Raw genomic sequence first — 13,037 nt, 5'->3', positions numbered from 1 at the left:
AGACAACAAACAACGCTTAACACACTCTTGGCAAGAAGGTGTTGATTATAAGGGTGGTGTTAGAACGTCCGGCTCGTATAAATATTGATCGAAGTGCTTAGGTTGCCAACCCGAGCTCCATGTAATAAGATTACATGCTTTTTATCTCGGTGGGAGATATGATATCGTAGGGAAAAGTTGAGCAAATAGTGCTGTAGCTTCTTCAATAAATATAGATCTATCTACTGCGCAATCTGCTGATTAATTTGAAAGCCTTACTGATTGCTGATAGTGATGAATGTTTAACTTCATATATAGGCATATAGCTCATGTCACATTTCAAAGTAGAGTGATCCTGATATTCCTTCCGGAAATCTACAAACTACATCTAAAATGTTGCTAAAATGATTCGGAATGTATGGAACATTTAAAACAACTTAAATATTTTAAAAGAATTGGTGAAAAAACACATTATTTACCACTATTTTATAATTATTTATTATTTTATTTTATTATTTTATAATCTACAAAAATAGTTTCCAATGTTGCTAAAATGATTCGGAATGTATGGAACATTTAAAACAACTTAAATATTTTAAAAGAATTGGTGAAAAAACACATTATTTACCACCCAATTTCTAATTATTGCACAATATTTTAGGACCTTAAAACTCATAATATCATCAAAATAGAATCAAATAATTTTTTTATCTATTTTATCGTAAAAACATAACAAATACTAAATAAGTTTTTATTCCCTGGAGATTAATCGGCGGAACAAATGCACGTACATTAGCTTACGCCCTACACCTCTACTTACAACTGACACCTCTAAATAGGTATGCTCTCCCTCACACATTGCCCCCTATCATCATCTGGACATCCTCTGAAATCGCTCTAATCGCTGGACATCCTCTGAAATTAATTTCATTTACCCCATTTAAACACTCTCCCACATCTGCCCATTCAACGAAATAAAGGGAGCGGACGACACCCATCCAGGAGCAGTCCAGCGGCCGGCATTTTTCCCGTGCGCAAATGGAGGTGATTAATTTTATTGCACAAATGTGCAGAAGGTGTCTATGGGCCAATGAGTCGGCCAATGCATTAGGAAGGGGAGAATAAATAGCTTACGTATATGTCCCCTTCTCGAGCTGGAGAAAAACTCATTTACATAGCCATTCCAATGATGATGAAAGCATTTCAAGTAATCTAATATAAACCTACAACACTTTATACCCACACACACACACACACACATGTCCCTCGCTAATCATAAGCAATGTTTGAAGTTCTCTCATCTGTGGGGATAGCCCGGGATCATCCTACCGAAAGCCTGCAAAAAGGCTCCAATTTCAACTGGTTATTTCCGTCCCGGTAATCTCGGTCTCGGGTGCTCCACACAAATCCGAAGCAGAAACGAGAACCATACATTTTAGATTTCAATTTATGATGCGCCCTATCTGCTCTGATTAAATGTTATGCTCTTCATCCTTTTGCTTAAGCTCTTCTAGGGCTTCACAGAGCTGTAAACCCCCAGTTGCGGCAGTTTATTTCCCAAAGTCCAGGAATCGTCCAGCAGTCCCATTTCCCATTGGCAGTACATTGGTTCAATTTTTGTCCAATTCCTTTGCCGGCAGGCTCGGGCGATTTCGTTTCGGCGATCAAAACGACCTAAACCATTCCAGGCTTACGAGCGAAGATGATCCAGAGTAAAATGATTGCAGTGATTTAGATTACATCAGATTCAAACCCGGACGGCTTACCGGAAGAACTCGATGTCGCTCGCCCTGTTTGGCAAACGACAAACGGAGGGAAGGTTTGTAAATTGAAATTCGAACTACTGCAGCGAGCATCTCCACGTAGAGCATCAGTCGGACGGATAAGCAACACGAGCAACACCCTACTATGCTACTGCCTAACATCCTTAGAACCTCCCGCACGGGAGGGGCGTACAATCACGCTTGCAATAACATTTAATAGTGGCAAGAACTACATCCAAACAGGGGAAAAGAGGGAACGACGGAGAAACCAGGAAGTAGCGAGACGGATTCTCCCTAAAATTTACAAACTTCACTAACTCCAACCTTCACGGCATTGGACAAGTAAGCGTGAGGGGTAAGGGTAGATTGTTTCCTATTCAATGTTGTTGCCTTCAGTGCGACTTCTGCAAGGGAACGACCCAACTTCCAGCAGTCAACTTTGCCGCAGTGTATAATAAAATGTTCAATAAATCTTCTCCGGCTGGGTGCAATGGATCAGGTCGGAACGAATCACAATGAAATGGCAATGGCAGGATTCTATCACTTTGTCATTCAAATGAAATACAAACATTCGATCAATTTCATGTGAGCGAATCTAAGTAGAGAAATTGTTGAAAAGATATCTGAACATAAGATATACATATTTTAATCCTAAGTTAATATTCTCCGGGAAAGATTCTCATTCCAGTCACACAAGACTCTCTACTACTGAATCACAGAAACAATACAATAAATGTCAAACATTCCTTCTCTCCAACGATGTACAATGCACTCTGCTTGATTCTATCGCAACGTGCTTCTAAGCTGCTTGAGCATTCCGTAACCATCGAGAACTGGTCCATTCTACCGATTTCCCTTGGCTTACGGGTTGCAAATCTCACTCGGAGTGTGCACCATAAATCCATCCAAATTCCAAAACCTCCAATTCTCCGTTTGGCCTTGGGAGCGACGACTTGAACGAACATGTACGATAGACACGGTAGGAAGAAAATTTCCACAAATTTCTCGCCCCCAAAAAACTGAGGCCCCTTTTGATTACAGAAGCAGCGGAGATCTCCCCTCTGGTCTCCTCCTACCGACCATAATCCTATCAGCAGAGATCTATAATTTATGAACCAACCAGTTCAGTGCCAGCGCGTGGTGGTGATGGTGGGAAGCGGACCAATCGCCTGCTAAATATTTGACCATTTGAAAAGTACTCCCCGGCACGGAATGGACCAACGGAACGAAGCGCACTTCTGTGGTGATATTAAATTGTACCAGTATTCGGCTACATTCGCACAGAACCCCGGTCCCGGTAAGGAGGAGAGCATGTGCCGATGTGCGATGATGCACACGGAAACATTTATTAGACTCTAACCTCAGAGACAAGAGAACAGGAGGAAGAACAATCCAAAAACCAGGCTCGCTTTGGGGTTTCGGAATGCGTGATTGCGAAAAGTCCGTGAGAGCCGGATTTCGCCCATTCGTGCCCATTTTCATGCTGAAATTTATTCGAAACGCATTCCTGATAACGACACCAGGACAGTACCTACACACGCACACACACACATACAATGTCAGAATAACAGTGAGTGCTCTCATAATCGTTCGCCCATGATCGTCATCCTTGTCGTCGTGTTTTGCTACAGTTCCGTTGATAAGGGACGACAGCACGCCTTCTTTAAATCGTAAATTATCAACACTTGCGCTTCGTGCTAGTAGCCCAACATTCAGGAAGTGCCCCTTCCCGAAAAATGACCCCCAGCACCTCTCCAATTCCACGAAAAGGCGGAAAAGGCGGAAACGATCCGTTCGTAAACATGCGCCATGGCATGCGAAAAACACATAATAAGATCTTAATTATAGATAACCTTCTCCTCCATAAATGGGTGTGCTCTTGTACTACTTGTACTACCAAGCCACTTTCACCACTGAAACAATCGCTACCCATTCTTAGGGGACACTCAATTACGAGCGCAACGAGAAAAGGGAATGGCGGCGGGAAGCCTATCTCCGTTGCATAATTGCATAATTTTGCTACGGCTCGCAACTACCACACCACTTACCTATCAGTGTGCAGGCCGGTCCGGTGATGGAGTTGCCGGAAAGTTGAGTGATGGCAAGGAGCAGATCGCCCACGAGCAGGCAGGCGACGTAGTGCGTCTGGCAGCGCCAGTGCAGCACGTGATGCTGGGACGGTACGAGCAGACCGGTGGCGAGCGTCGCCGCCAGAAAGATGGTCGAGATGAGCAGCCCGGCCGAGTAGAGGACCAACCGGCCGTCCTGTGAATGAAATCAGGAAGAGAAATAGGGTTAGAATGTGGCGATGGGATTGTTTTAACGATGGAATTATGGGGGCTGACGAGAGTGAATGTTTGCTTTGCAGGAGGTTCTTAACGTTTATTATGAGCATTATTGTGATAAGAATCGTTCAGGGTGCGTTTAAAATTATACAGATTGAAGTTGTAGTGATTCAAATACAAAGTATTACCAGGAAGATGCATAATGCAATAGAAAAATGACAAAAAGATAGTCTGAAGGTTTAGCTTCAAGGCTCCATGACCATTTGAATTGCAAAAAACTGATGTAAATCTAACAAACCATGGCAAAAAGTGAAACTAACTCATAACAAACTCCAAAAATCCCCAACAAAAAGCATCCAATAATATACTTGAACAAGTAATTTTGCTCTCATGCTGTTACGCCATAAATTGAAACCAATCTCGCTACAAAACAAGAGTTTTGTATTTACTTTTCACAACGCTTCTGTTTGCGTTCCCGCAGCGCACCGGGCACAGAAATGGGCGAAAAACGTTTATTGCATTCTCATCAGCGATATTTCCCTTGCGGGAAAGTGCGCCAAGCGCCCCTCGAAACCTCGAAAACAATATTGCCAATGTTATTAAAATCATCACCGCCATCATCATCATCACAATCGCCATCATCGAGACGAGTGGAGTTTCTGCAACAATTGCCCGGAGGAGATTGAATATTGAGGATAAAATCATTCCCCTCTCCGGGGTTCAACGCGACCACTGCTAGACTTCAGGATTTTGAGTGGACGATTTCAAGGGGAAACGAGACGCTCGGGGTATGTATCACAGCAGGGAAAAACCTTTTACAACACGAAGGGATGGCGATGATGTGGAAAATTTAACACCATCCCCTTGCTTTTCTGCGGAAAACACACCATTCCTCAGAGGACCTCGACAACTTCAAGCCCTGGAAATTGATTTGACTTCTGATTTGCTTACCTGCTTCGCAATCGGCACCGAAGCCGGCTGGAAGTGCTCGGCGCACGTGAACACGTACACCGTCCGATCGTCGTCCCGCACATGCTCCAGGCAGAACTCGCCCGACGCAAAGATCTTGCCGGAGTCGGTCGTTACCGAGCCGGTCTGTTCCTGCAGCCGGGACTCCTCGAAAGCGCCCGCGATCGCGTGCTCCTTGCAAGCCGGAAATCCGTAGCTCAGCTCCACGTACGGGGAGTTTACGATGCGCGAATCGTACAGCTCGTGGCCGCGCGGCAACTTGGAGCAGGTCCGATTGCCCCGATCGTACGCAAAGTTGGAACCGCAGCAGCGCAACACAACGCTCGTCTTTTCCGGCGCCTGAAGGGAATCCATCTGACCACCGCCGTTCGTACCGTCGGCTGCCGGGGGTTCGGTCGGGCGCTCCGGACACACCAGGGCCACCTTCTCATCGATACAGTAGTCCGGTACGGGCACTAGCACGTGCTTCTGGTTGAGGAACAGTGACCCATTGCCCATCAGCGTGACCAGATCGACGGCGTACACGTTCGGCCGGGGGCAGGTGTCCGGTTGCTGCTGTTCGGCAAACTTCATGAACGGTGGTGCCGAGCCGAGATCCTTGTACAGTTGACCCTTGGCGGGGAGGAAGATGCGCGGCACCCATTTGGCTATACCGCCCGCCACGCACTGCCGCTCGGCCACGTTGTAGAACTCGCCCAGCCGGCAGCATTTGTTGATCCGGACCTCCTGGGGCCGAGTTCCGGCCAGCCCCGGGACGGCCAGCAGGACCAACCCGAACGCAACCAGCGAAAGTAGGCTGCACATTTTTGGTCAACGGCTGTTTTTCTTTGCCCGTGCTCTATTTTCCCGGCCCTTCAATCCGGTTCCGCACGCACTCTGTGGACGCACTCTTTTATAAGCAAAAACTAATCACACACTATCACAAACGATCAACCACCAGCACCACGTCCTACTCCTTAAACGCTGGAGTAGCGATGGTTGTCGGGAAGGCGCTTGTATTTTCTTTTAGTTGCGCGGGCGACTTTTCACTTCACGCGTGACACAGATCGAGCAGGGGTGAGGGAAAACCGGACGGAATCGCGACAATACAGCACAGTTACACACGCACGCACACACACACAAACGCAATGTAATAGATCATCAGTAGCATAAGCCACACGCAGCACGCAACGATTTCTATTTCCTCTTCTCGGGGTTGATGTGAGAGCGCGCGGGTTTTTCCTCTCTTTTCGTTTCGTTTCACTCACTGGCGTTATTTTTTTTATGCTCGCTTTAGGGATTTTCCTTCCCCGTGTGGCGGGTGCGTGTGATCGACTTACTTGACGATCTCATCGGCGCCCACGGTACACGCTTAAATGCTCTACACTTTCCACACAAACGATCGAGAATGGTTGGGTTTTCTCGGCCTTTTTCGCTTCCCCCTTCTACCCCACAACAGATGAGGGATGAATCAGACCAACCGCTTGGTGCGCGTATGTGTTTAGCATCGATCGCGTGCGACACTTGAGCAACCGGCAAGAATTCCTAAAAACGAGATAAAAATAAGTGCAAAAAACGGGAATCAGCAAAGAGATTACATCGATTAAACTAAACGACTACATGTGCAAAACAATGGCACGCTTTCTTCACTGTGCACTGTGCTAGGATTAGTTTCCGACCGTTGGCCAGCCACAAAACGCACGTATTTAGCACGCGTTGCAGCAGCGGGGCGACGGCAGTGCGCGACCGATCGTAATGCGCGCGATGCTTCTTCTTCGCGTGCACGTAGCCACTCACGCGCGCTGGGCAATAGTAACGCGCCGCCGCTATGAAACGACGGCATGTGACACAGCCGACTGGCATCCGTTTTGCGCTGCTGCTGCAGTCTTTGTAATTAGCACAGCGCGCAAGGGCGGGTGTATGCAAATATGCAAAACGAATGCACAAATGTGCATCGCGCAGTAATGCTGCGCACAAATGGCACAAAATGCAATGAATCGGATGGAGTGCTGCGCACCCGGTGCGGTGATGTTGGAGATATTAAACCAGGGGCAGAATGTACCGGGGCTAGACACGTCCACTGTGTGGCAAATTATGGATGATAGGCCATTGTGAGATGTTCATCGGTAGCTGTTTAGAAATGATTCATAGAGATGTCTTTAAATCCAGATCACTGTTGTTGAGTTCCTGTGTTTCATTTCGTTTTTTACCAAATTTAAAAGTGTACCAATAATTACGAGTGTTACTCAACATATCTATGGGTACAAGCTCAATTATATTCTTGACTGTTTCCTAGAGGATCAAGCAGAGTTAAGGCCTTATTAGACGGAGGAAAATACTGTCATTTCTCGATTGGCATTTATCTGTCAAACCAAGACTTTGGTCACCTTTCATATTTATTATTTAATTTATTGATTTTCTGGGCTTTATCCGAAAGAATCATTCGTTGTTTCCCATTTTAGTTGTTTTTGTGCATCATCATCACGAAATCCAATTCGCCCTATCGACGTTGGCAGAAAATATCTACTCGGGAGCAAATCGGAATTGAGCATGCCGAATTCCGATTTCCCGACTGGCATCTATCTGTCAAACCCTGCTTGAAGGATAGATTCCAAAATCGAATGAGAGTATTTTCCTCCGTCTAATAAGGCCTTTAGCGAAAATATTATTCTGAGATTTAGATTTCCCATTTCAATTCTGCCAGACGTAAGCTAAGAGAGCTCTCCAATGACTCAATTTCATTTTGTATCCTTTTAAACCCTCCGAATAACTTCTTCTTCTATTTGGCGTAACGTCCTACGCGGACATGCCAGCCTAAACAACAGGCTTTCGAGACTTAATTCATTACCACGTAGCCGGATAGTCAAAGCCTTGCTACGGTGGGTTGGTCCATTCTGGGCTTGAATCCATGACGGGCATGTTATTGAGTCGTTCGAGTTGACGACTGTACCGCGGGAACCGCCCTCCGAATAACATTTATTAGAATTTATCTGATAATTTTGAGCAAATGACTGACGAAATAGGAAAAAATAGAGACGAAATATATAACAAAAAGTTCATTAAGCTTGATATTTTGTATCCATTTGAGAATTTAAGCAAATTTCATCGTTTGGATACTGCAGTCTGTTTTGTAGTGAATTTAAACAAGCCATTAACTTTTCATTTCATCTGAACGCGACTTCTAACCATTTATAAACGAGTGAGGATGACGTTGAAGCCTCAAATGTTGTGTTTCATCAATAATTATTCAAAATTAAAATAGTCTTGTTTGCAAAAAATTGTGAGCCGTTTGAAGGTGTAAAACTGAGGATTTGCTTAGCGCGGTCCTATATCTGAATGTTCCTATCATCTTGACTCGAGAGCTTCTAATTTTGCTTCTACTTCTCATCCCAAATCATCAAAACTTCAACCTAGACATCCATCCCATTGAAGAGTACAATATCAGACTGGGATGGATCCTGCCCTAGTTCCGAAAACAACTTCACAGGATCGAATCACTGCTTTTAACAGAAGCTCTGAGGCCTATCCCACCATGACTAATCCTCAATAAATCACGCACGATGATACTTGAGACACTTGAGGTCCGTAGCGCCAACCATACGGTCCAATGATAATTATGATTCACATGCAAATGAATTTCTGCAAAATTGCATGATTCCATGTTCTTTGTGATCCGGCGCAAAGCACCGAACGATACTTTTGCCATTAACATCGAATCAAAAACGGGTATCCCGACAACTGCGTGGCACAAAATTGCACCCAGAAAATGTCTGATAGTGTGCATCAATGATTATTTGGTTCCTCGACGTAAATGTTATTGTTTACTTTATCGGTCCATCGATTGGAACTCCATCTTCATCGCAAGGGGCCAAAATCAGAGTATTTAACATTAAGGTACACATTAAGCTTTGACAAACATTAATGCCTCCCCAATATGGGCAAAGAATAAATACTCATAATAATACAGCCCCAAAAACCAGGGGTGTCCAAGGGGTCGTCCCGCAGGCAGCTGTATATTATTATGCGATCTTTCCCCAGCGCTCTCCCTCTCCAAGCCGTCCCATTAAGGAGGCAATTAAACTTAAGAATCCAATTTCGTCGATACACACATATTACCTGGCCTTCGAGGAGGGAAGAAGGACGTCGCTGTTGGACACAACAACAACGAGAAAAGCAGAAGCAAAAGTGATCTTGTGATCGGCACCACTGCAATTCCCACACCACACGAAAGGATGAGCGATCGTTAGCGGTCATTAAATCGGATCGCGATCGTCGGCGGCTCAGACGTCCCACCTCAGTCAAACGTCAAACCCCGCGAGGTTTTGGACCCGGTCGCCCGTGTCTCTGTGTGCGTGTGTACCAATAAACCGGTTTTTTATTCCTGATGATAAGCGCTCCTCCGATACATGGGCGCTCGAGGCTGGCGGGGGGAGAGATCGTTCGCGCCACCGTCGAAACAGGTTCAATCGTGCTCGTGGCGTGGAAAAACGTGGCGTGGACGTTACAAAACCGTTTTCTTACCCAAAAGGCCCGACTGATTAGCAATGCAAAAACCGTGTCACCGTGTGTGGTGCGTATTCTAATAAAGCATTCCCACTGGTACCACTACAACCGCGCCAAACTGGGTGCGTGTGTACGAGATGAAGCCAGTCGATCAGTAGTGGCCTTATCGCGTCGTTCGAAGGGAGATTGAGTGAGCGGGATGGACAGAAGCGCCAAAGATCGAACACCGCTGAACGGTGCGTAGAAGTGCGAAAGAAAGGCTCCGCTTGTTGCGTAATTTCATGCCAAAGATCATTATATTCTGTGCGCGCGCGTGTGTGTGTGTGTGCGCTCCACTGATGACTAATTTACCCATCAACCGCCCCATCGCCGTCGTCTTGATCATCATCCGAGGTGGAACAGAAAATCGAATCTAATTACTCAGCCGAAAATCTCTGTAAAGCAAGTCATGATCGTGAACGAACTTTCGCCTCCTTTTGGCCCTGCGCCATCTATTGTTCTAATGCGAGCGAGAGCAGGATCGATCAGAGGATCCATTTCTTACGCTCAAAGGGGTGAGTAATACGATCCGTCACACACACGCACACGATCAACTAGATTTCTTCATCTTGCGCTATTTTCAAGCTCTTCTCTCTTGTTGTTCGTCTTGTTTTTTTTTTTTTTGTTATACAGCCCAGTTCTCGGGTCTGGTCCTGAACCCGCACAAACGCACCAGCCACTATCAAAAGGGCGGCACTATCTCCATCTCCTTCTCACACTCCCCTTCCCATCACTCAACGTTCGAGAAGACGCGGCTCGAGAGGAACAACAATGACGCGAAACGCTAGAGTAAAAACAAAAACCTTTTGCCTGCTTGGATGATGCAAACCGGCACACTCACACACACGCACACAGGTAACACACGTGGAAGAGGGGAGAAGGGTGGATCGTAATGAAGAAATACCTTTCCCAGGGCTTGCCCATTCCCTTATGTTGTGCTTCCCCTTTACAAAGCGCACAGAACACGGACTGCGGTGAATTGTTTAGCTCGCTGCGTCTGCCATCTCTTTCTTCTGACAAGACATAGTACTGCTACAGGTGTGCAGCACCGTGTCCTCTTCCTTCTCTCTCTCTCTCTCTGTTACTCACACCGGCACCAATACTTTCGCCCTCGCGCCGATTGCGTCTATTTCTATTGTCGTGCTGTGTGCGAAGCGAACTCCGTAAACTAGAACTCTTTTGTTTCGAACGCACACAACCGGTTTTTGATCATTTGATGACATTCAAATACACTGAGCACACCTGTCAGGCGTACCGAAGGCGATCGGTAATATTGACAGTACAGTGCCACTTTCTTCCTCGAACTAACCCTTGATCCTTTGCTTGCTTCAATTTGCTTTCAACTGACAACAACAAACACGCAAAATGCCGGTCGCGTCGTGCAATTTTGTGCATGTGTGCGTGTATGTTTTTGCAGTGAAAGTTTGGCAAACGGGCCAGCGGATGAAGCGGCTCAAAACACACGCCACAAACACACACCTTTTTGCTGGAGCCTCCTTCCAACGGTTCACCTTCACGCACAATGCACCACCACAGTGACCACACAAAAACAACAACAAAAATACTGCACTGGAACGGCACTTTATGGTATGTTTTTTTTTTCACTTCTTCTCTATAACAATTTTCCTACCCCCAAACTCGGTGCATTTGCCAAACGGCTAATTTCCGTAAGCGCGCGCGCGAATCGAAACCCACCGTTGGGAGAAATCAAAATTTACGCAACCGCGAATGCCGGGATTGCCGTTTCGAGCGAACCAACGGGTACGCGCTCGCTCGCGTGTGTTAACGCTAGAAAAATAAGAAAGCGACTAAAGCGGAGAGTAACGCACCCGGGCACACAAGAGCGTACTAGACCCACCAACCGGGGCACGGAGCGAGTCGGTTGCACGCACACACCGACACGTGTGGCGCGCGTGGTAAACAAACCGCGTACCGTGTTCATCTGACACTTGCCTTGCTACCGGCAAGCGATGACAGTGTGTTAGTGTGTGTGTGTGTGTGTGTGTGTGGTAGCATAATTCCAACGAACTGTACGAAGCGGCAAAGGTGGCACAGACTTCGGATTGGAGTTGAGGGAAACTGCAGCACATTTCCAACGGTGGTGCTGTTTATCGTTATTTTTGCTTGAAAAAGGATTTAGTAAATGGGTTTATTAGAGTATAACTCATATTTAACTTTTACTGTTCATTTTTAGTCGTTTAATAAAATTCAGTTGGTCGAAAAACTCGAAACGAACATTTTAAAAGCACAGGTAAGCTATTATAAAAAATATAACTATTATAATTTAATGGTAAAAATAAATCAATAAAAATAATTTTACACACATCTAAATTTAAAAAAACAACAACAAAATCTAAATATCAAATATCGACCAGTCAGACCAGTGTCCATAATTTCAAAATTCTAAACATCCAATTTTATTCTTTTTTATAGATTTTAATATTTATCAATTCCACAATTTTTGTAATACTATCACTAAAATTGCAAGCAATTGTTCACTATTTATTCTAAAATTCCGTTTCTATTTCGCATTCGATGCCGTTTCCCTTAAGACGATCCGAAGGCATTCGACTTCGGATTTGGTCGGGTTTATGCTGCCACAGCACACGCACACATGCAAGGCGCTCACCTTTGCCGGCAAGTGTCAGAAACGGTTTGTTTACCACAGTTTTTCAACTGTGTGCGTGTGTTACAATTCTATTGCGCGAAACAACAAAGTAACGTGTTTTCCGTGCGTTATTTCAAATTAGAAAAAAACGAATTTTTAGTATTTAAAAAATTACTTTTATGCGTGTCTTTATGAGCCAAGTGAAATACATGTTTTGTTGGAGTTTATTTTTAGTTTCAATCTGACTTTTTAACATTGCGTTCATATTTTGAGGCCATAATGTTGTAAAACTTGCGAAATGTTAGCTCCAATGCATTTTTATTTGATTTCGCGCACTGTTATACGCCATGCATCACGCCACGAGCATGCTGCATACCCCAGCCGCAAAATCGGGTTTTCGCCGCGATTTTCGACCAAGCGAAAATAAAAATTATGCCATTTGTATGGGGCGAACACACACACACGAATTATGGTTGTTGATTATGGGTGGGAAGATTATGGTTATGACTTCTGTTTCACTCTCGCTCACAGGCGATGATGTTCCGTCGCTTTCTCACCAAGTTATTGGCGCAAATCTGTGGTTGTTGCTGCTCTTTCTCGCACGTGAGGCAGTTTTCTTTGTCCTTGTTTTTCCCGTGTGTGACATTGGCTGCGAATCCTCTTGATGCCTTAAAGGAAGTTATGTTAATTAAAGGGTAAATTGTTAGATGCAATGGCTCTGGCACACCAAATGATGTACCAATTCGTGCACGTTTATGTGCCACACTGCACCTAAAGCGTTTTGTGACTAGCACAACCACAAACACAGTATTATGATGTTTGTAGATTTGGGACATATTTTGGTAAACTTTTTATGCGGTTGAGGAACAATTAAATTAAATGCCGCATATTGTATACCCTTTAATCCAAACG

The 13,037-nt window shown here is 45.1% G+C and overlaps 1 protein-coding gene across 7 annotated transcripts in view; it reads right to left on the bottom strand.

The window, feature by feature from the left end:
• Positions 1–11,362, bottom strand: part of LOC1269252 (probable G-protein coupled receptor Mth-like 1) — a 160,335-nt gene extending 148,973 nt beyond the window's left edge. For 2 of the 7 annotated variants that reach the window (XM_061655180.1, XM_061655183.1), the window contains exons 1-3: positions 10,997–11,362; positions 4,979–6,520; positions 3,791–4,007 (exon numbers count right to left, since the gene is read on the bottom strand). In XM_061655180.1, the coding sequence (XP_061511164.1) occupies positions 3,791–4,007; positions 4,979–5,800 (1,039 nt within the window). In that variant the 5' untranslated portion in view covers positions 5,801–6,520; positions 10,997–11,362. Of the gene's footprint in view, positions 1–3,790; positions 4,008–4,978; positions 6,521–10,421 lie in introns of all 7 variants that reach the window. The other 5 variants (XM_061655181.1, XM_061655184.1, XM_061655182.1 and 2 more) reach the window with 4 other exon arrangements.
• Positions 11,363–13,037: the final 1,675 nt, after the last annotated feature.

Source organism: Anopheles gambiae, chromosome 3 (assembly GCF_943734735.2).
Source record: "Anopheles gambiae chromosome 3, idAnoGambNW_F1_1, whole genome shotgun sequence".
NCBI classification, from domain to species: domain Eukaryota; kingdom Metazoa; phylum Arthropoda; class Insecta; order Diptera; family Culicidae; genus Anopheles; species Anopheles gambiae.
The sequence above is the reverse complement of the archived record's forward strand: the minus strand, read 5'-3'. Positions and strand labels throughout refer to the sequence as shown.